The 24,910-nt window shown below is 38.4% G+C and overlaps 1 protein-coding gene and 1 pseudogene across 1 annotated transcript; both read left to right on the forward strand.

Moving 5' to 3' along the window:
- The first annotated feature begins 13,019 nt into the window (after positions 1–13,019).
- LOC127231310 (putative olfactory receptor 8G3) lies at positions 13,020–13,943 on the forward strand. Its single transcript, XM_051196841.1, has one exon. It carries the CDS (start codon positions 13,020–13,022, stop codon positions 13,941–13,943), a length of 924 nt encoding a protein of 307 aa, XP_051052798.1.
- An 8,505-nt stretch (positions 13,944–22,448) lies between these two features.
- LOC127231576 (eukaryotic translation initiation factor 4E-like) lies at positions 22,449–23,098 on the forward strand (annotated as a pseudogene).
- The last annotated feature ends 1,812 nt before the right edge of the window (positions 23,099–24,910 follow it).

Consider the following 24,910-nt stretch of genomic DNA (forward strand, 5'->3'; position numbering starts at 1 on the left):
ACTCCTACAGCTGATAAACACCTTCAGCAAACTAGCAGGATACAAGATAAACTCAAAAAAATCAGTAGCCCTACTTTTTTCAGACAACAAAGAGACAGAGAGAGAAATCAGAGAAACATCACTCTTTACAATACCCACAAGAAACATAAAGTATCTTGGTGTAATGCTTACCAAACAAGTAAAAGACCTATATAACAAGAACTTTGTGGCTCTAACAAAGAAATTAAAGAAGATACCAGAAAATGGAAAGATCTCCCATGCTCTTGGATAGGTAGGATAAACATAGTAAAAATGGCAATCTTGCCAAAAGGATTCAACAGATTCAATTCCACCCAATTCAATCCCCTACCCATTACAATCCCACCACAATTTTTCACTTACCATGAAAGGATAATAATCAACTTTATATGGAAAAACAAAAGACCCAGGATAGTGAAAACAACTCTATACAATAAAAGAACTTCAGGAGGCATCACCATTCCTGACTTTAAGCTCTACTACAGAGCTATAGTTCTGAAAACAGCCTGGTATTGGCATAAAAATAGACAGGTAGACCAATGGAATCGAATTGAAATTCCTGACATTAACCCACACACCAATGAACACCTGATTTTCAACAAAGCTGCTAAAATTATACAATGGGGCAAGGACAGCATCTTCAACAAATGGTGCTGGCACAATTGGATGAGGGTGTGTAGAAGAAGATAGCAGATAGACACATGTCTGTTGCCATGCACAAAACTCAAGTCCCAATGGATTAAAGACCTCAACATCAATCCAGCCACATTGAACCCCTTAGAAGAGAAAGTAGGAGGTACCCTTGAAATCATTGGTATAGGAGACTGCTTCCTGAACATAACTCCAGGGGCACAGACACTGAGAGAAACAATTAATATATGGGACCTCTTCAAACTTAGAAGCTTCTGTAAGGCAAAGGACACAGTCGACAAGACCAAATTGCAGCCCAAAGACTGGGAAATGATTTTCACTAATCCTATACCCAACAAAGGGCTGATCTCTAAAATATACAAAGAAACTAGTCAACAAAACACCAAATAACCCCAATAAAAATGGGGTGCAGAAATGAAGAAAGAATTCTCAATAGAGGAAATCAAAAAAGCTGAAAGACACTCAAAAAAGTGCTCCACATCCTTAGATTATCAGGGAAATGCAAATCAAACAACTTTGAGATACCATCTTACTCCTGCCAGAATGACTAAAATTAGAAACACCAATGATGACTCATGTTGGAGAGGATGTAGAGAAATGGGAACACTCCTCCACTGCTGGTGGGAGTGCAAACTCATACAGCCATTTTGTAGATCAGTATGGCGGTTCCTCAGGAAAATGGGAATTAGTTTACCACAGGACCCGACAATCCCCCTCGTAGGCATGTACCCAAATGATCCACATCCATGCAACAAAGACATCTGTTCAACTATGTTCATAGCAGCACTATTTTTTAATAGCAAGAATCTGGAAGCAACCTAGATGCCCCTCAATTGAAGAATGGTTAATGAAGCTGTGGCACATCTACACAATGGAATACTACTCTGCAGAAAAAAATAATAGTATCTTGAAATTCGCAGGTAAGTGGATGGCACTTGAAGAACCATCCTGAATGAGGTAACCCAGTCCCAAAAAAAGAGGAACATAATATGTACTCACTCATATATGGATTTCAGACATAGAACAAAGGACCACCAGCCTTTAATTCACACCACCAGAGGAACTAGGATACAAGATGTGTTCTAAGAGATTCATATAAAGTCCCTCACAGAACCGGGAAGTGACAAGTCCCCCAGAGCTCAGGGGAAGTGGGGGGGGGCAGCGAATGGAGAGAGAAGTAGGAGAAAATGAGGAGGAGGAAAGGAAAACACGTGTGACCAGGAAGATTGAGCCTGGTTAGGAATAAAAGACAGGAGAGAGAGAGAGAGAACATAAAAGAGGGAGCCAATATTGGTTTGAAGATAAAATTGAACACAAAGAAACGTCTAGAGAACTACAAGACTGCTGACAACTAACAATTTGAGCTTCCGTGGAAAGGCTATCATAAATGTCCTTCCCAGAGAGTGACATCAACAACTAACTTATCCATGGAGCACTCATCTAATGTCTGTTGGAAACAGGAGCAAACACCCATGCATAAACACTGAGTCGAACTAGAACCCAGATGCAGATGGAGAGGACAAGGCCAGGCCAGGCGGCAGAAACACATACAGACAGCTTACCTGAACAAGGAGGAGTTAACAGGCCACCAGACTGATAGCTGGGAATCCAGCATGGGACTGACTCAGGCCCCCTGAATATGGGTCTCAGCCAGAAGGACTGAGCAGTCTAAGGGACCTCAGACAGTGGAGCCAGGATTTATCCCTGGTGCACAAAAGGACTTTGCGGACAATCCCCCATGGAGGGATAACTGCCTTAATCTAGAGACAGGAGAGAAGCCCTAGTCCCTTCTTCACATGACCTGTCAGATCTACATGACCCCAACTGGATTACATTCCCCTCCATATGGAATTGGGGTGGGGGAATGGGAGGGGAGGGTGGTTAGAGAGCAGGTGAGAGGGCAGAGAGGATAAAAGGGAGGGAAGAAGGGAGGGAGGGCAGGAGGGAAGGAGAGGGAATTGGGATCGACATGTAAAATAATAAATTAAAAAAATGCTTTGACTACAAAAATTTAAGTTCAATGACAAGTTACTGGGGAAAAAGATTTCTATTTTTGTTTCCACAGAAAATTAAAAGCTGTGGATTCCTTCCAGACTAATGTGGTTTGATCAAGCCAGACTGCCTGAAACAGAGTACCAGTGATTCTACATTCAAAACAGCTGGACCAAGCAGCCTTACAGACTACAGCCAGGATTTCTGCATCTTCTTAGAATCCCCTATGACAGTGCCCCTTACCAGCAGGAAGTAGTTTGGAAAGTATGATGCCCAAATTCCCAAATATTGTCTATAAATATTTGTTTTCATTTAAATGGACATATATATATATATATATATATATATATACACACACACATACACACACACACACACACACAAAGAAGTACACCTCAACCTCAAAGACAGACATTATCTCAAAGTAAAAGTTTGGAAAATATTTTTCAATCTAATAGACCTAAGAAACAAGCAGGTATAACTACCTAATATCTAACAAAATAGACTTCAAATTAAAATCAATGAAAAGAGATGGAGAAGGACATTTCCTAATCCTCCCAGGAAAAATCCATCAAGAGGAGGTCTCAATTCTGAACATCTATGCCCCAAATACAAGAAAGAAATTAAAGACTTCCTAGAATTCAACAAAAATGAATGCAAAACATAGCCAAACTTATGGGACACAGTGAAAACAGTGCTAAGAGTAAAGTTAACAGCACTAATGCCTATATAAAGATGTGGAGAAATCCCATGCTATTGACAGCTGAAAGAAGCTCTAGAACAAAAATAAGCAGACTTATCAAGGAAGAGTATATGGCAGAAAACATTTTAGATAAACACTGCATTCCTCTGAAAAGAGGAATGAAGAGACCGAGTCTCCAGAGAGACACCATGTAGCTGTCGAGAGAGCAAGAGTCTCTGTAATCAATGGTAAGCCAAGACCATGTGTAGATACACAGATCAATAGAAATGGATTAATAAGAGAGAGCTATCCAATAAGAAGCCTGAGCCAAAGAGCAAACTGTTTATAAAGTATATACGCCTCTGTGTGTTTATTTGTGACCAAACAGCCTAGGGACAAGGTGGTACAGAAACCCCCCCCCCTCTCTCTCTCTCTCTCTGTGTGTGTGTGTGTGTGTGTGTGTGTGTGTGTTTTAAAAAAATGGAAGAAATAGAAGGGATATTTCTTGCATGTCTGGATAATGCTGCCCTTGAAACAAAACTCAAGTTCTAGGCGTGGGATTTCTTTTTACGAATTGTTGGTAATAGAAAGCACATAGGACCCCAAAATAACACAGGCTCTTAACATTCTTCCTCTTTCCAGCACCAATAGTTGATAACCTATTATTGAAGAAGAAACATACATTTGTTGCAAGATGTATAGAAGTCAATGTGTACTCATCTGGAAGTTTCATACCAGCTGGATAACTTTAAAAGTTCTAGAATATAATATATAGACTGCTTGGCTTGAGGTGTAATAATAAAGTAACATGTAAGATGTCCTCACTAATGCAATAGTAGCACAATTGTTATGGTGGTAATTAACTGCTCTTTAACTGGATTTGAGGCTTTTTCACAAGACCAAATTCATGCCTTATTGTATAAATCCAGTTAAAGCATATTGAGGAATTCTTAGATCTGAGGAGCAAACTGAATACTGTTTTAACTAAACTGCTATGTCTCAAAGCTCCTTTCTAAATATTTATGTTTATACTAAAAGGCAAATTCTACTTCTAATTTTAAACAAAGAAGCTTTTCTTTATAATGGACAACATTGAAAGGAGTCTCATGAATGTTCAAGACACTAATACAAAGTAACAGTAACAGGGGGTGGGGTTGCCTATCCAGCCTTGGTATGAAGATATATGCTTAGTCTTTTTTTTTTAAATTTTCTTTTTGTTATTTCAATTTTTTACATATCGATCCCAGTTCCCTCTCCCTCCCTCCTTCACATGCCCCTGACCACCATCCCATCCCACCCATCCCCCCCCCCCACTGCACAGGGATGGTGATGCTGTCCAGGAGGGATTATCAAACTCTGTCAAGTTATTTGGAGTAGGGTCTAGGCCCTCCATCCTGCCTCTAGGCTAAGGGATTATCCCTCCATGGGGAATGTGCTCCCAAAGTCCTTTCGAGCACCAGGAGATATATCCTGGTTCCACTGTCAGAGGTCCCTTAGTCTGCCCAGACCTTCTAACTGAGACCCATGTTCAGGGGGTCTGAGTCAGTATAATGCTGGTTTCCCAGCTATCAGTCTGGGGGAGTCCATGAACTCCCCCTTGTTCAAGTCATCTGTCTCGGTGGGTTTCTGTAGCATGGTCTTTACTCCTTTTGTTATCACTCCTCCCTTTCAGCAACTGGATTCCAGGAGTTCAGTTCAGGGCTTAGATGTTATTGAATCTTGTTATGCCATGTTTAGCCAATATCACTGGGAAGCCTGCTCTTACTGAGGGAAAACGGAGGAGCAGTGGATCTGGGGGAGAGTTGAAGTAAGGGGGAGTTGTGTGGGGGAAAACTATGTTCAAGAAAAGAAGCATTGCATAAAAGAGAAAAGAAAAGGCATCTTATGGCATTTAAAAGCTTCTGTCAAGCAAAGGACCCTGTCAATCAGGCAAAGTGTCAGCCTACAGATTAGGAAAAGACTTTTGCTAAATGCCACATCCAATAGAAGACTAATATCCAAAATACATAAATAACTCAAGAAACTAGATTCAAAAAAACAATTACACAATTCTAAAGAGGGATACAGAGCTAAACAGAATTCTCAATATGGGAAACTAACTTACAAATATCTTCAACATCCTTAGCCGTCAGAGAAATGCAAATCAAAACTGCTTCTGAGATTTCATCATATACCTATCAGAATGGTTAAGATCAGCCAAAAAAAAAAAAAAAAAAAGGATGGCTCATGCTGACAAGGATATGGCGTAAGAGTCATATATTGCTGGTGAGAGTGCAAACACACACACACAGCTACTATGGAAATCAGTTCCTCAAGAAGTTGGGAATCAATTTACATCAAGATCTAGCTATACCAGTCTTAGGCATACACCCAAAGGATGCTTCATGCTATCACAGAGACACTTGCAAATCCATATTCATTGCCGCTCTGTTCATAATAGTCAGAAATTGGAAACATCCTAGATGTCACTCAACATAAGAATGGGTAAAAAAAAAATGGGTACATTTACAAATGGATAGTTATTCAGCTGTTTAAAAAAAAACAAAATTACATCATGAGATTTTCAGGCAAATTGATGGAACTAGAAAAAAAAGCACCCAGCATAGGAAAACCCAGATCTAGAAAGACAAATATCATATGTACTCAGATGTAATATTAGCTGTAAAGCCAATGATAACCAAGCTACAAGCCATACTGCTACAGAGGGTAAATACAGAGTAAGGAACTAGTGGAAACAGATGGATCTCATTAGGAAAGGAAATAAAATAGATACAGATGGAAACAGGGAGCTGGAATGGGAGGCTCAGGTGGTCAGAGGGAGGGAAGGGGGAGTTGTGGTAGGAAATGCAGGAAGCAACAGCTAAAGTTAAGAGGCTTTTGAGATGTGGTATGGAAACCTAATACAGTAGAAACTTCCCATGTTCAGGAGTAGTTGACCAACATAATGGACTCCATAGTTTTCTGGGTTCTTTTTTGTTGTTGTTGTTTTGTTTTATTTTGTTTTGTTTGTTGTTGTTGTTGTTTTATGTGCTTTTATTTGTTACAGGTTGGTGTTTTGTTTTATTTTGTTTTCTTGATGTGGAAGAGTATTATTTTATAGGAAGATTGTGTGTGTGTGTGTGTGTGTGTGTGTGTGTGTGTGTTGAGAAAGAACTTAATAGTGGTATAGGGAGGGAGGAGGAAAGGATCTCAAAGGACTTGGGAGAGGTTGGGAGAGGGGAAGAATATGGTCAAAGTGTTCTTAAATTTTATAATTGCTTTAAATAATAAAATTATAATTAAAATAATTTCTTTTAACTTCAAATTTTTCTTTAAACTATTAAAAAAAGCCCACCTCCTTTCTGTAGTTGTAACTGAAGAGAAATATGAAAAAATCCTCAAGTTTCTTTTGAAAACAGTTTTATGAACAAGACAAACTTGGATATGTCCAAGAAACACTATGCACAGCACTAGAGTCCGTATTGTCCGTATTCCTCTTTTATAAGCTTTAGTACCAGCTGTCTACTCTAGCAAGCATGGAAACTACACTGACTTTTTGTCACCTGGCCTTCAAATATGTGGTGGAAACATCTCTGTTGTGCCATTTTTCCCACCCTGTATAGCACCAAAACTCTGTGTAGTAGATTATTCTCTTCTTTGAAAACTTGAAGAAATAGCCTTCTTGTCATCCCATATACTGGAGACTTCTTTACATTATATATCTTTTATTATAGCACAAACAAACCCACACATGTGTATCAGTCCACACATAGACATGTGTTATGTGACACATACAAAGTAATTTTCAAGTACATCTACAAAATTACTCTTATAATCAAAATATTAACAATCAAAGGAAATTTCATAGAGTAAACATATTTTGTCACCATGTACTGTGATGAAAATGGGTAATATTTTTATTCAGGGTATTTCATTTCTCTGAATAAACTATATATTATATTTTTCTACAAAAAGGTGTTTCTTCATATGAAATTAGAATTTTAGGGACTATTAGTTGTCACTACAAAGAACATTAATTATCAATATTTTTATATATATACACACAAAAAAAAAACGTGCCACATTCAGTCAATCGGTCACACATGTTGCTACCCTAGTATTCTGAGACAGTTTCTTTTCATTGTTTATGTACTGTGCTATACAAAACTTTCATCTTTTGTCTCGCATAATGACTCTCAGGTCCATCCTTCATCTGCATTGCATTACAGTCAGCCAAAAATTTATGGAAGGGAAAAGGGATGCCTCAAACCTTGATGACTACAACACAGGAATGATAGAGTTCACTCACCTTCATACCTATGGGAAGGACTTAGTAATATAGACAAAGTCAATTTCAAAAGATATTATGAGATGTCATGGTGATCTAGATGTCAAACTAATACTCAGAAGTGTTTATTGTAGAAGAAAACAGAATAAACATCAGGAATAAACATCCTGCAGTTTCTTCCTCATATTGCAAAATTTGCATTTTTATAGATGACATGGTTGTATCCAGAACATTTTTTAGTATCTTTGAAGGATTTATTTTTTGGTGTGTATGTGTGTGTGTGTGTGTGTGTGTGTGTGTGTGTGAGTTTTAGGCTGCATATACACTGTGTGTGTCTAGTGTCTGGACTCAGCATTATGGAGTGTCATGACCCACAATGTGGGTGTTGAAAACCAAACCCAGGTCCTCTGCAAGGAACAACTACAGTGCACAGCTGAGGCATTCTCTAGTATTGATACCTAGAATTTAACATTTGAACATATCATTGTATCTAATACTGTTAAATGTGACAAACATAAGATACATGAAGCACTAATAAAATATGCAGCATTTTAGTAACTAATAAAAGCTTTTATAAAGGGCAATATCATGTTAGACTCAGCCTTTATCTTTGTCTTTATTCTTGATTCTACCCACCCATAAATGGCTTTTTGATTCCATCCATTTCCAGCTTTTATACATCTCTCATAAACAAGCACAATGGATTATCGCCATACATTTCTACTATTGGGGTGGGGTGTTTTAACCAGACACCCCACTATATCATCCATCACATATTCTATAGGAAAAAATGATGTTGCGTTTGAATGCTGTAGATGTCACATGTCTTGCATAGTATCATTGTTGATTAGAAACATCTTTCTTTCCTTCTTTTAACATTTTCTCCAAGTAAGGACACCAGGAGGAAGCTCCTAGCCATGATGATTCTAATACAGCTGGATCACCTTTCATTTCTGGGCACCTAGGACACTTCCAAACCACCCTCCCCAACATTTTCATCAGCACTGAGGTAGGGAGGGGAGGGTGTCAGCCTGTGTCAGTAAGCACAAGTTCTGAACACTAGGACTGTCACAGGTCCTCTTCCTTGATATTGGTATTTTATTGTTTTAATTAGTTTAAATTAATGTAAAGCATTTTCATGAAATATATTTGATCATATATTTCCCCTCCCTGAACTCCACCCATATCATCCTCACCTCCTACCCACACAAATTTTATGTTCTCTCTCCGCCCTTTCTCTCTCTCATAAAAAAACAAAAGCAGAAAACAATAAGACCCCATTAAATAAACAGAAAACCAGTAAGACAAAATATGCCCAAAATAATGAAATAAAAAGTCTATGAAAAACAAGCAAACAAAAAAAAAAAGCAAAACAACACAAAAATGGGCCCATTTTGTGTCAGCCAACAACTCCTTGGCATGGGCCGTGTTCTGGAGTGTAGCTGATATACCTAGTGATACTCTCTTTTCCCTTTGCCAATAGGTATTGATTGCTAGTAGTTTATTTTTACTAATCTTATTTAAAACTTGAGTGGTATGTTTTAAGTTTGGAGAAATACCTGTATAAATAATTGAAACTCTATTCTAAATGCAAAAAAAATTTAAAGAAATCCAAAATAAACAAAAATGTATCACAACCATTATCTCAAAACTCTGTTAGTAAATAGTGAATAGAACAGTAATGTAATTTTACTTCAGCAAATAATTTAGTATGGAAATAGAGTCTACAAAACTATATTCACCTTGTCCATGTTTTATTTTTAAATTTAGAAGGAAAATCCTCATCTCTGCTTATTGCTCTTATTAGGAAATCCTTCTGGGCTTTTGATAACATCTGAATATTTTAATGTGAAAGCAAAATGAAATATGCTTGTATTCACTCCACAATTGGAAATAATTTAGCAATTACTATTTCTGAATGTATTATAATATTTAAATACAGTTAAGGAAGTCAACAAAGGTAAAATAAAGCATATAGCTTCTCTAGTTTTCTGGTTTTGGGGAAAACCACAGGATATAATTCTTTAAATATATGTTTTGCAATTTTCTTGAAATTTTAAATGCCTTACTTTAAGGTATCTAGAACTCTAATAGAAATGCTCTCAAATCTTTGGTTTTTTTGTTCTTATTTTACATATCGCTCTCAGTTCCCTCTCCCCCCTTTTCCTCCTATGCCCTCTAACCTCCCTCCCATCCCAACACACACACACACACACACACACACACACACACACACACATACACACACACACACACACACACACACACACACACACACACACTCCACAAGGAAGGTGATGCCTTCCAGGAAGAGTCAACAAAATCTTTCAAGTCTTTTGGAATAGGGTCTAGGCTATCCCTCCGGCCTCTAGGCTAAGGGAGGATCCCTCAATGGGGAATGTGCTCCCAAAGTCGTGCACCAGGGTCAGATCTTTGTTTTTAATTTAGATCTAACAAGAAGAGCAAATAACCTGAGATCATATTGGACACTTGACAATTGGTGGTGGAAGTTCTGATTGTTGACTCTTTTCCCCATAGCTAATACCTATGGGATAAGATTCTTCTGAGAGGTTGTTATTTTTTTTTTTTTTTTGCTTTGTTTTTAATGAGACTGTGATTATCTCTAACACATGGAAGTGTCATATCAACAAATCTTTGCATAGGAACAAATGACTGAAGCATCAGCTTAATCACAGATCAAGATTAGAGACTCAAAAATTCTTGACACTATCTATTCCCTTCTCACATTATCAAAGACAAGCTTTTATCCAGTGAAATGGAGAATTAAATCCTCCAACACTGAATTTTCTGTGAAGAAAGGGTAAGTAAAACTCCCATGCTTATCTTTTAAAACCTTAAAAGTCTTCTGCAGCAATATCTTCTAGTCCATATAGATGTCCATGGCAGTTTATCAATCTATATCTATGTTCATTCCAAAGGCCACACTCTAGTGAGAAGTTATCATGTCAGATGTGTCATTGTTTACTCATTTTAACTCAATCATTGTGAAGATGGTGTCCCATTCTGATGGATTTGTTTTAACTGAATGTTAAGTTTCTGGGAACAATTTTATTGAACACATTTTGTGACACTTGCTATACACAAGGCAATATGCCAAGCACTGTTCAGATCTAGAATGTGAAACAGAAGAAAAACTGCTAAATCTTGCAGGACATCTCTTAGAGAAACTCAACACAATTGCAATGTAAACACCATGGGCATCAGTTAAGTTCATACTGAAATCCAGAAACTGTGTGCCAATTAATTTAATTGTTACATATCAGATATTTAAATTTGTTTTCTGGGTACATTGAAGAATGAAATAAATTTTCCTGTGGTCATAAAGCAAGTAGAATTTTGAGAAAATGTTTGAACTTAGAATGTCTGACCTAATGACATTAACATTATCAACTCACAAAATATTAGAGTTGGAAGAGATCTTAAAAGTGACTTAATATGCCTATGTCCTTGATCAGTATCTGTATAGTTACAAAGCAAATACCCTGCCATTCCTGAGTTTGAGGAAATGAAAGCATATCTGACTTGGGATGTCTTATGTGGCTCAGAAGCAACATACTTCTGCCCATGACTTCAGGAAATTAATCTCACCTTAAACCTTTGGAGACAAACACAGTGAGGCCAGTACTCTTTTAAATAGACCAATAATCTGATATTTTTACAAACATGTCATATAATATATGATTTTTTTACTATATTGTCAAATTACTCTCTACTATTTTAAACATTCTCCAACTGACAAGAGTTGTTAACTTTTTCTGAAATTATCTGGTTTCATGTCCTTTCAAATACCCCATTTTGGTCTGAAGATAGTAGTACAGATGTTCCTTGAATTTTTTGGGGGGGTGTATTTTATCTTTAAAATGTAAAGTAAATGTGTACTGGTCATTTTTTTATTTTTCATTTTTTAATTATTATTTTTTTCTTATTTTACATATTGATCCCAGTTCCCTCTCCCTCCAATCCTCCCATGTTTCCCGAACCCCCTTACCATCCTATTCCCCACCCACACCGCAGGGAGGGTTAGGCCTTCTGGAGGGATCATCAAAATCTGTCAAGTCATTTGGAGTAGGGCCTAGACCTCCATCCTGCCTCTAGTTTAAGGGAGTATCCCTTCATGGGAAATGTGCTCCCAAATTCCTTTTGTGCACCAGGGATACATCCTGGTTCCACTGTCAGAGGTCCCTTAGACTGCCCAGGCCTTCTAATTGAGACCTATGTTCAGGGAGTCTGGGTGGGTCCAATGCTGATTTCCCAGCTATTAATCTGGGGTTCATGAACTCCCCCTTGTTCAGGTCAGCTGTCTCTGTGGGTCATTTTGAAAAGCTGCATAACATTATTCGCTGCAGTGGGGTGATAAAATATTTCAAATTTTATTTTGCAAGTTCTTGGATAATCCTCAATAAACATGTTAGAGGGTACATATAAACATCATGAGCACAGAATCTGACCAGTAAAGAATACATCTTGTGCTGGTCTTCCAAACTCTTTTCATTCAAGTAGTATTTTGAGCTCTGCAAAACCAATAATGAAATCCAGTTAGCAGGGGTCAGTTGTGGCCCATTGTTTCTTTTACAGAGTGGTAAAGTATGTGAATAAATGTATGTCAGAGTATTTCTCCCTAGGAACTAGCCAAGTTAGAAGAAATCACCATCACTTGTTCAGAAAAACGTACAACATCTGAGGGGAATTACACTCTGCCTTGAAGGGTAGCGGGACTACAAGAAGTAAGGGGGACACATGTCCTGCACCAGTTTCAATAGAGTAGCTACGATACTAACAAGTTAGCCAGCTGGTCAGTTAGTTAGAGTAAAAATTACGGAAAGGAAAATAGTTCTATGAATGCAGTTACAAATATAAATGCAGGGAAACATTTGTTATTCTTGTTGATTCTGAGTCTGATTAAAATTTAATTGCTATGCAATATAAACAGTGATATGCATGACAGCATATATAACAGATTTCGAGGGGGGGAAATATCTTCAAAAATAAAACTAATAATCTTTTGTTTCAAACTGAAGTTAAGAGTACAGACTTTGCACTCATTCTAAAATGTTATGATCCGTATTAATTTCAAGGTCCTAGATGTTTGTTACTCTTCCTCAGATCATATAGTCATTGATTATCCCAAGGAAACAGGGGAAGCTTAGGAAATGATTACATCAAATGTCTGCTTTGATGAGGGATGCTGATCTCCACAGAATTCTTTCTCTCTTTCTCTCTCAAATACACACAGAGAGAGAGAGAGAGAGAGAGAGAGAGAGGGAGAGAGAGAGAGAGAGAGAGAGATGGGGAGATGGGGTGAGGAAGAGAGAGAATACAGATGATGCAGAAAAGTGTAATCATTTACTGTTTTAAACTTAGAACCTCAGACACTATAATAAGAGGATAATGGGATCTGAAAATGATTCAGTGGTAATCGAGTTCATCTTGGCTGGACTCTCAAGCAAACCAGAGCTGCAGCTGCCCCTGTTCCTCCTCTTCCTTGGAATCTACCTGCTCACAGTGCTGGGGAACCTGGGAATGATCATCCTGATCCTGCTCAGCTCCCACCTGCACACCCCCATGTACTTCTTCCTCAGCAGTCTGTCCTTCATTGACCTCTGCCATTCCACTGTCGTTACCCCAAAAATGCTAGTGAACTTTGTGGCAAAAAAGAACTTTATCTCCTACCCAGAATGCATGGCTCAGCTCTACTGCTTCCTTGTGTTTGCTATTGCAGAGTGTCACATGTTGGCTGCAATGGCATATGACCGCTATGTTGCCATCTGTAATCCTTTACTTTACAATGTTGTCATGTCTCATCATCTCTGCTGTTTGCTCACAGTGGGAGTTTATACTTTGGGTATTATTGGGTCATCAATTCACACAGGCTTTATGTTAAAGTTGTTTTTTTGCAAGACCAATGTAATAAACCACTATTTTTGTGATCTTTTTCCACTCTTGGAGCTATCTTGCTCCAATATATACATCAATGAACTATTGGTTCTTTTCTTGAGTGCAATAAATATCCTGACACCTGCCTTGACCATACTTATGTCCTACATCTTCATCATTGCCAGCATCCTGCGCATCCATTCCACTGAGGGCAGGTCCAAAGCCTTCAGCACCTGCAGCTCCCACATCTCTGCTGTTGCTATCTTCTTTGGTTCAGCAGCATTCATGTACTTACAACCATCATCAGTCAGCTCAATGGAACAAGGAAAAGTATCCTCTGTGTTTTATACTACTGTTGTTCCCATGTTGAACCCATTGATCTATAGCCTGAGGAATAAGGATGTCAAATCAGCTATAAAGAAAATTCTTAACAGGTGAAGATTGTAGACCCATGAGTGGAGTTGTCATATTAGAAACAGGTGTTTATTTTGCCTGTGTGTGATTTGTTAGCCCTACTTTGTTAATTTTTAGAGTATCAATAATGCTTTCCTATGTAACATTTCTCCACAATCCCTGTCATTTATATCATCTTTGGACCTACACTGCAATGGCCAAAAAGTACATATTATAAAAAAAACTTGAAGTTTAAGGAGCCCTAGTTCTATTTTAAAATTATGATGCAATGATGATAGTGATGAAGCCTAATATGAAAACCAGGAGAATGATGATTGGCATAATATTCATCATTGATATTTTCAAAAATATAATGTGCACCCAGGACTTCAAATGTATATGCATAATAATACCAGTACCTATCAGAGCAAGGCTTAGTGTTATTCACATATTTAAAACTATAAAAAGTATGCTCAGAGACTTGACCATAAGAAGTGATTGAGCATATGGAATTTAGATGTTAGACCATGATACTACTCCAAACAATTTTTGGTCTTGGTAATTATAAATAGAAATAAAGCCTTGTGTTCACCCGAGTTCCCTGATCTATAGTATTTAAAAAAAACTGCTTCAGTGTTGCTTAAAATGATGAAAATAACATTATTTTTACAAACAATTAGTTATTGAAAAGAAAATGATGTTGTAAACCTGTTAGTGACTATTGTATCATTTGAATAATCCATCTCATATTGGTACATATGTCAGCATTGTGTCTCATTTTGGAGTTCTATTTTCATTATTTTGTCTTCCTATGAAATTTTAAGTCATTTGCTATGTGGTCTGTTGAGTTGCTTGTATCATTGAGATATGTATTAGAATAAATACTAAAATCATGTGGGGCAGTTAATACCAAATCCATTCAGCTTGCCTGTCCTCTGCAAATTGATATAAAGTCAAGTGAATTCTCAACCATGATGACAATCCCATCTTCCAAGTGGAAATGCTAAATTCCTTTACTATATGCACCCAACAATAGCATAAATCAGAGAAGGATAATAGCTTAAATATCTATCTTGAAATCTATATCTTAAATTGTAAGGTTAATCAGAGCTTTCACATTTGATCTTCAGATATGGTTATATGCTGTGCTTGTGTACGTCAATACATCATCTGCTTTGCCCTTTGTTTTTCCATGCTTTATTATCCAGCTACACTAAAAATTTAATTGATGCATTATGGCTCTGTCAGTCTGCATGGTTGCATCTGTACCTCTGGGAACTAGAATACATACATCATGCTAGTTTAAGACCATAATTATTATTTCCACTTCTGTAAAGTTGGATACTGACTTTTAAAATGAATATCTATAATTGTATAACAATTAATGTGTGATTAAGCTCTATAAAGTTTAGCTTTCAAAAATTCCCCAGGGATCTTCAAGAAAAGGGGGACAGTCTTACTGATTATGTACAAAAATATTAAAGGCTTAATCCAAAGTCCTTCTGTGACAATTCCCAGGAAAAGAGTAACACGATTTTTATATTCTTCTATCAACAATCAAGACCCTAATATAATACTCATTTTTTAATGTTTTCCTTCATGTCTCATGGGAATACAGAAATATATAATAGATATATTTCATTGCATGATGAATTTAGTAAAAATGAAGGGGGGATTTAATAGATTAGCTATCTGGTCCAACAAACACCATATGTGTACTGGAGAAGTAAATCATAAATAAAAAATAGTACTCCTTCCAAGAAATAGAATATTCCCTGGAGCTCCCTGGAGATCCCTGGAGAATTGGAATCTGAAATTTATAGATAGATGATAGTAGCAGTAATATAAATAATCAGGACGAAAAACAGCTAAAAGTTTAGTGCTGCTTTCCTCTCTTCCAATTACTTTTCCACCTGGAACAGCACCTTTGGATTGTGCCTCCCATTTTCAGAAGGGTTTTTTTTTTCTCCCTTCTGTTATTGTCACAATGTAAATTATCTCTGGAAATATACCACATATACTTTCAGGTTCCTAGACCTCTCTTAATCTGGTTGAGAAAACTAATCTTTGCAGGTTAGTATAATTACTTTGACTATTTGTCAGATAGTGAAACCTACTTTATCTGTATGCTTTCTCACAGGCTCCTAACTGTAAAAACTGCAGTTTGATCATGACTTTAGTTGAAAGGAAAATGGGTTAAATGGGCCATAGCTACACAAGATAGCTATACAAGACTGTCTGAAGGAAGCTCTCCAATTCACAGCCTCTTTTTTAACATACATATGTACGTACACACAAACATACACATCCTTATTGTATACATATAAGCTGTTTAGTCTGTATGTTACTTGAACATTATACTTCTTTTCATATTATAATGATCACCCTTATTTTCACTGTGACCCTAAATCTTATTTAAATGTATCTCAAAATCTTCTAACTCTATCGCTACTTCTCAACTATCAATTTAGAACCCATCAGCAGTCACTATCATTAGTCAACTCTCAAGATGAATTTTCTTTAGGTATTCATTCTTAAAAATTCTTATAACTAACTGAATTTTTATATTTATTTATTTTGGGGGGTAGCTACATGTGTGCCTAGTACAGGTGAGGATCAGAAGAAAGTGTTAGGTTCCCTGTTACTGAAATCACCAATATCATTGAGCTGGCATGTGAATGCTGATACCTGAACTCAGAGCCCCTGAAAGAATAGAGGAAGCTCTTCATCACTGAGTCATTTCTCCAGCCCTTGAAACAGCTAATTAACACAGGCATTAAATAAGAATTCTTTATTTTTTGTATTCTTCTCTCATTTAATACATCCCACCACAGCTTCCCCACCCTGCCTTCCTCCAACCACATCCACACACAGAGACCTCCCCTCCCTTGACCCCAAATCCACTGCTCCTCCATTTCCCTTCAGAAAAGAGCAGAGCTCTTGGTGATAGCAACCAAACATGGCATAACAAGATGCATAAGACTAGGCATGTATCAGGGCTGGACAAGGCAAGCAAGTAGGATGAAATAAACCCCAATAGTAGGCAAAAGAGTCAGAGCCACCTCCTACTTCCATTGTTAGGAGTGCAACAAAAATCCCAAGATAAAGAAAAATAGCATGTATGCAGAGGACCTAGTCAGACTGACAAAGGCTCTATGGTTGCTGCTTTAGTTTCTGTGAGCCCCTACGAGGCCTGCTTAGTTGTTCTGTGGACTTCGTTCACCTGGTGTCCTTGACCCCTCTAACTCTACAATCCTTCCTCTCCTTCTTCCTCAGAGTTCCCCAGATCTGCCTAATATTTGTCTATGGGTCTCTGTATCTGCTCTCATCAGATACTGGAGGAAGCCTCTCTCATAATGAATGAACTCCTAACCTCTATGATAATATTTTTTTAGAACCATTCAGGAAGGGAGACAAAACATAATATTAAGTTTCGAACGCCTAGCTTTGTTCTCTTTAAACACATTTTTTGATAATTTTTTTTATTTAGATTTGAAACAAGCTTGTTTTACATGTCAATCCCAGTTCCCGAATCCTCCCATTCTCCCTGTTCCCTTCACTAACCCCTATCCCATCCACTTTTTGCTCCCCAGGGAGGGTGAGGCCTTCCATAGGGACTCTTCAAAGTCTGTCATGTCATTTGGAGCAGGGCCTAGGCCCTCCCCCAAGTAGACACATTTTTTTTAATAAGCCAATTTTTTATGTGTTCATTTCTTGAATTTCAAGTACTTTCCCACAATCTCGTTGGTCTGGGTTCTTGAGTTTTTTCATCTGTTTGTTTGCTTTCTATAATATTTAATCACTACACAACTGTATCCAACCACCTTGGAGGGTTTCTCCTCTCAATAGATTTTGCAAAGATCTACCCATTCCTTTAAATTCCTGTTGTTATCAACCTTAATTATGTTGAATCAGTGCTCATCACAAATAGCCCCCACCAAGTAGACATTATACACATATATAGTGCGCAATGATTAAATAAAGTTGAATATATTGACTGCCTCAAATGTTTATCATTTATTTATGGCAATAAATAGATGTATTTTAGAATTTTTTGTGGGTTAGTCATTCTTATCTGCAATCATCTTATTTTACAACTGAACAACAAAATCCTTGTTCCTATCCAACTGTGACTCATTAGCCATTAGAAAATGTCTTCCTGCCTCACCCCACACCTTTGCCTCTGGTAAAAACCATGCTGAGTTCACTTCCTGTGAAGCCAATATTTCAATATTCCAAATGAATGACATCATGTGGTATTCAGTTTTCACAAGGAAAAATTAAAACATCTGCTTGCAAAAATACATGCATGGATCTTCACAACAGCTTTTACAGTTATTTTGCATAATAACTGTAAATAAATATGTAACAATTGGTGGAAAGAAATCTTTCTGCCATAAAAGATATATCAAGACATGAAAGGCTGTCTTCTGAATTATATATGAAAGCGATAGCACATGCACAGGTGTACACACACACACACACACACACACACACATTAAATACATATTAAATATTTTTAAATGTAAGACCTACTAGGTATGGTAGGTTAGAGCTGAAACTCCAGCATAGTTGCATACAGCCATATTAAAAAATGCCACAGAAATCCTGGTGCGCTTACACAATTGAAAGTAAAGGAATCTAATGTCAATCAATGAAACTAGTGCTAGAGCTCAGAGGTAAAACATGTGCAAAGACCTGAACTCATTTCCCAGTATCAAAAGATAATCAAACTGGTAAATAACAGAGATGACAATAAACTTCTATTGAGAAAGAAATATTCTTTATTGTGACTATTTACAGGCATTGTATTCGCTGAAGAGTTATGTTTTATTACAGGTCAAGTTTATTTTTAGAAATTTTAATTTTCCTGAATTAGGAACTGGGATGTGTGGAATGTGTGACTATGTTATGAAAATGAAAACTAGACTACTGTTAAAAGTGGCTGCAATCTCGCATTAGCATTGATCCCACAAAAAGCTTTCTCCTTTCAGTGTCAGGAAATTGATTTTTTTTTCATTTTGTTTCATTTTCTAACCTAACATTTTATAGTTATTGGGTCTCACAGTCTCTCTACAGAACAATGATGAGTCATGCAGACAGAGTTAAACATCTTCCTGTAGCAGAGTTCTGTATTCAATCAATACATTGGCTTTCTGGTTATGAACCTGTCTGCCACAGAGCTGGGCTGAGTCAACTGATAGAAATCATCTTTTTCTAGTGTCCTAATGTTGTTGTACTTTTGAAAAACGGCATCCTGATCCTATGAATCAGCTTAACAGGTCGGGCTGTTCCCAAAAGAAAAAGTTCCTGTTTGTGTGTAGACAAAGGAGTATTTTAAAGATGCAGGGCAGAAGCAGAACCTACCCTGTAACTAATAGGGTCTTGAAATCATTCTGCATAACCACCTGTGACAGCCCTTCCAGAACTCTCTGATAAGGGTTGATCTATATAGGGTATAACATCACTACAAAGTTATCCTGCTAGAGTTGGGAGAAACAAAGGCTGCATGTTTTGTGATAAAGTTGTTGTCAATATGAGTCCTTCAAAACCAGGTCCTAGATTCTTTGTTCAACAGGGAGCCAAGGCTTCTTGCCTGAGGAGGGAGTACAGGTGGGTCTTTCTGTAGATTTAGAGACTCTTATTTGATGTTCTGCCACCTAGGAATGTAATTTTCAGTATGAAATCAAAGGATTTTCACCATTGCTAATTTTTGTTTTTCTTTTTCTTGTCTTCTTCTTCATGTTGTTTTTCTTTTCTTTTTTTTCCTTCTTTTACATATTGATCCCAGTTCCCTCTCTCTCCCATGCTCTTATGGCCTCCGATCCCCCACCCCATCCCATTCCCAATCCACTTCCCAGAGAGGGTGAAACCTTCCAGGAGGGATCATCAAAATCTGTCAAAGTCATTCAGGGTAGGCCCTAGGCCCACCCCCTTGTATCTCTAGGTTAAGGGAGTATCCCTCCATGGGGAATGTGCTCCCAAAGTCCTTTCATGCACCAGGAATACATCCTGGTTCCACTGTCAGGGGTCCCATAACTGTCCAGGCCTTCTAACTGAGACCCATGTTCAGGGGGTTTGGGTTGGTCCAATGCTGGTTTCCCAGCTATCAGTCTGGGATCCATGAGCTCCCCCTTGTTCAGGTCAGCTGTCTCTGTGGGTTTCTGCAGCCTGGGCTTGACCCCTTTGCTCATTACTTCTCCCTCTCTGAAGCTGGATTCCAGGAGTTCTGCTCAGTGTTTATCGGTGGATGTCTGCTTCTCTTTCCATCAGCTACTGGATAAAGGCTCTAGGATGGCATATAAGTTAGTTATCAATTTCATTATCACGGAAGGGCATTTAAGGTAGCCCCTCCACTATTGCTCAGATTGTTAGTTGGGGTCATCCTTGTAGGTCTCTGGACATTTCCCTAGTGCCAGATTTCTCTTCAAATCTATAATGCTCCCTCTATAATGGCATCTCTTCTCTTGCTCTCCTCTATTCCTCTCCTGACTCAGTCTTCCTGCTCCCTCATGTCCACCTCTCCCCTCCTGTTTTCCCCTTCTCTTTTTCTTAACTCCCTCTCCACTCACTGCCCTGCCTGTTCCCAATATACTCAGGAAATCTTGCCCCTTTCCCCTTCTGTGGGGGACCTTAAGAGAAGGTTTTACTTCTATCCTAGCTTCTCTGGCGGTATGAATTGCAAGCAGGTGAGCCTTTGCTCAATGTCTGAAATCAATATATGAGTAAGTATATACCATATTCCCTTTGTGACTGGGTTACCTCACTCAAGATGGTTTCTTCTAGTTCCATCCATTTCCCTGCGAATTTCAAGATCCCATTGTTTTTTTCCACTGAGTAGTACTCCATTGTGTAAATGTACCAAATTTTCATTATCCATTCTTCTGTTGAGGAGTATCTAGGTTGTTTCCAGGTTCTAGCTATTACAAATAAGGCTGCTATGAACATAGTTTAACAGATGTCCTTGTTGTATGAGTGTGCATCCTTTGGTTATAGGCCTAAGTGTGGAATTGCAGGGTCCTGAGGTAGACTGATTTCCAATTTCCTGAAGAACTGGTTTCCAAATTAGCTATATGAGTTTGCACTCTCACCAGCAGTGGAAGAGTGTTCTTCCCCTTTCTCCACATCCTCTCCAGTATTAACTGTCATTGGTGTTTTTTATTTTAGCCATTCTGACAAGAGCAAGATGGTATCTCAGAGTTGCCTTGATTTGCATTTCCCTGATCACTAAAAATGTTGAGCACTTTCTTAAGTATCTTTCAGCCATTTTAAATTCCTTTATTGAGAATTCTCTATTCACTTTTGTACCCCACTTTTTAAGTGTATTATTTGGTGCTTTGGTGACTAGCTTCTTGAGTTCTTCGGATATTTTGGAGATCAACTCTCTGTCAGATATGGGACTGGTAAATACCTTTTCCCATTCTGTGGGCTGCCATTTTGTCTTGTTGACTGTGTCCTTTGCCTTGCAGAAGCTTCTCAGTTTCAGGAAGACCCATTTGTTAATTTTTGCTCTCGGTGTCTGTGCTATTGGTGTTATGGTCAGGAAGCAGTCTCCTGTACCAATTTATTCAAGGGTACCTCCCACTTTCTCTTCTAAGAGGATCAATGTGGCTGGATTTTTATGTTGAGGTATGTGATCTATTTGGACTTAAGTTTTGTGCATGGCCATAGACATGGATCTATCTGCAGTCTTCTACACACCAGTAACCAGTTATGCCAACACCATTTGTTAAAGAAGCTTTCCTCTTTCCATTGTATAATTTTAGCTGTTTTTTCAAAATCAGGTGCCCATAGGTGTGTGGGTTAATATTGGGATTTTCAATTCCATTCCATTGATCTACCTGTCTATTTTTGTGCCAGTAACAAGCTGTTTTCTTTAAGGAGGGATCTCCACTGTGTAGCCCACATTGGCTTTGAAATCAAATCAATAGGAACCTCAGCCTGTAAATACTAGAATGACAGCTCTAACCTACTACTCCTAACCAACACATTGTGTGTGTGTGTGTGTGTGTTTCTGTGTCTGTGTATCTTTGTGATGTACACACACACACACACACACACACACACACACAGACACTCACATGTCATGACTTTCAGATGTCAGTTCTTTACTTCTAATATGTGGAGGCAGGCAGGATCTCTCTTGATGCTTTACTGCTTGGCTGTATACTCCAGGTTAACTGTCCATGGACTTTCAGACAATTATACTCTCTTCCCCTCATTTTCCTCCATAGAATTGGTGTAAGTAGGGCTGGAGAGATGGCTCAGCCATTAAAAGTTAGGCTCACAACCAAAAACATAAGAATTGGTGTAACTACAGATAGATGCTACTACATACAAATGTAGGAATTAAATTCAAGTCAACAGGCTTGCAGTGATAGGACCTTTACCCACCAAGCCATCACATTTGTAAGAAAGAGTACATCTATAAGAAAACTATTGCCTTGGTACTGAGAGGAGTAAGTCACCCAGAACTGTCACACAACCATGCACCAATTAGAAATATTTTCCCTGGCTGTCCAAAATCTAGCATGGGGAGATCGATCTAAGATGGCGACTGTGGAACCAGAGACAACCCCTACTACTAATCCCCCACTTGCAGAAAAGGAAAAAACAGAATCTAATCAGGATGTTGCCAACATAGAGTACTATATCAAACTCCTTCTACAGAACAGGTGGGCATTCTGGTTTTTAAAAATGATAAAAGCAAAACTTGACGAGCAAACCTTCAGTTGATCTCAAAATTTTGTACTGTTGAAGACATTTAGGCTCTATACAACCATATCCAGTTGTCTAGTAATTTAATGCCTGACTGTGACTACTCATTTTTAAGGATGGTATTGAGCCTATGTGGAAAGATGAGAAGAACAAACCAGGAGGACGATGAAAATTAATTACATTGAACAAACAGTAGAGACCAAGTGACTATAATCGTTTTTGGCTAGAGACACTGCTATGTCTTATTGGAGAATTTTTTGATGACTACTGTGATGATGTATGTGGAGCTCTTGTTAATGTTAGAGCTAAAGGTGATAAGATAGCGATATGAAAGACTGAATGTGAAAACAGACACACAGTCACACATATAGAGAGGGTATACAAGGTTAAGACGTCCTCCAAAGATAGTGACTGGTTATCATTCCCACGCAGACACAGCTAGGAAAAGCAGCTCCACCACTAAATATAGGTTTGTTGTTTAAAAAGACACCTGAGTATTCTCACAGCAGACTGCATCACACAATTGAGACTGGGAGCTGAACCAAAACCTCTTCCAAGCAGAGTGAACTGCACTGAAGTTTGATTCCATCTTTTGTTGCTAAGATATAAGAGAAGTCTCATTCACCCTGTGTTCACTTCTTCCCCATTCCAATTTTTGCTAGTGTGTCTACTATCCCAGTAAAAGAATTACAGTATCAGTAACCGCAGAACTTGCAGCTACGTTCCTGGCCCACACTGTAACAGCTGATTAGAATTATCATGATACACACGTTTGCCTTTCCTCAGTACATGAAAAAGACCTTCCATTCTTCTTACCTTAACAGGAAAAGACCTGTTTCTGTTCCACTTCATATAGGAGCATGTTTTGCTGGTGAGAGTCTGAGTACAGTTTTCTTTTTTATTTTTTTTCTTAATTTTTTTAAATTTATTTTATATAACCAAGTCCATTTCAATGAAAACAAACATTTATAGACAATATTTGGGAATTTGGGCGTCATACTTTCCAAACTACTTCCTGCTGGTAAGGGGCACTGTCATAGGGGATTCTAAGAAGATGCAGAAATCCTGGCTGTAGTCTGTAAGGCTGCTTGGTCCAGCTGTTTTGAATGTAGGATCACCTCGTACTCTGTTTCAGGCAGTCTGGCTTGATCAAACCACATTAGTCTCGAAGGAATCCACAGCTTTTAATTTTCTGTGGAAACAAAAATAGAAATCTTTTTCCAAAGTAATTTGTCATTGAACTTAAATTTTTGTAGTCAAAGCATTTTTTTTAATTTATTATTTTACATGTCGATCCCAATTCCCTCTCCCTCCCTCCCTCCCTTCTTCCCTCCCTTTTATCCTCTCTGCCCTCTCACCTGCTCTCTAACCACCCTCCCCTCACATCCCCCCACCCCAATTCCATATGGAAGGGAATGCCATCCAGTTGGGGTCATGTACATCTGACAGGTCATGTGAAGTAGGGTCTAGGGCTTCTCTCCTGTCTCTAGATTAAGGCAGTTATCCCTCCATGGGAGATATGTTCCCAAAGTCCTTTTGTGCACCAGGGATACATCCTGGCTCCACTGTCTGAGGTCCCTTAGACTGCTCAGTCCTTCTGGCTGAGACCCATATTCAGGGGGCCTGAGTCAGTCCCATGCTGGCTTCCCAGCTATCAGTCTGGTGGACTGTTAACTCCTCCTTGTTCAGGTAAGCTGTCTGTATGTGTTTCTGCCGCCTGGCCTGGCCTTGTCCTCTCCATCTGCATCTGGGTTCTAGTTCGACTCAGTGTTTATGCATGGGTGTTTGCTCCTGTTTCCAACAGACATTAGATGAGTGCTCCATGGATAAGTTAGTTGTTGATGTCACTCTCTGGGAAGGACATTTATGATAGCCTTTCCACGGAAGCTCAAATTGTTAGTTGTCAGCAGTCTTGTAGTTCTCTAGACGTTTCTTTGTGTTCAATTTTATCTTCAAACCAATATTGGCTCCCTCTTTTATGTTCTCTCTCTCTCTCTCTCTCTCCTGTCTTTTATTCCTAACCAGGCTCAATCTTCCTGGTCACACCTGTTTTCCTTTCCTCCTCCTCATTTTCTCCTACTTCTCTCTCCATTTGCTGCCCCCCCCCCACTTCCCCTGAGCTCTGGGGGACTTGTCACTTCCCGGTTCTGTGAGGGACTTTATATGAATCTCTTAGAACACATCTTATATCCTAGTTCCTCTGGTGGTGTGAATTAAAGGCTGGTGGTCCTTTGTTCTATGTCTGAAATCCATATATGAGTGAGTACATATTATGTTCCTCTTTTTTTGGGACT

The sequence above is a fragment of the Phodopus roborovskii genome, unplaced genomic scaffold (genome assembly GCF_943737965.1).
Source record: "Phodopus roborovskii unplaced genomic scaffold, PHOROB, whole genome shotgun sequence".
Taxonomy (NCBI): domain Eukaryota; kingdom Metazoa; phylum Chordata; class Mammalia; order Rodentia; family Cricetidae; genus Phodopus; species Phodopus roborovskii.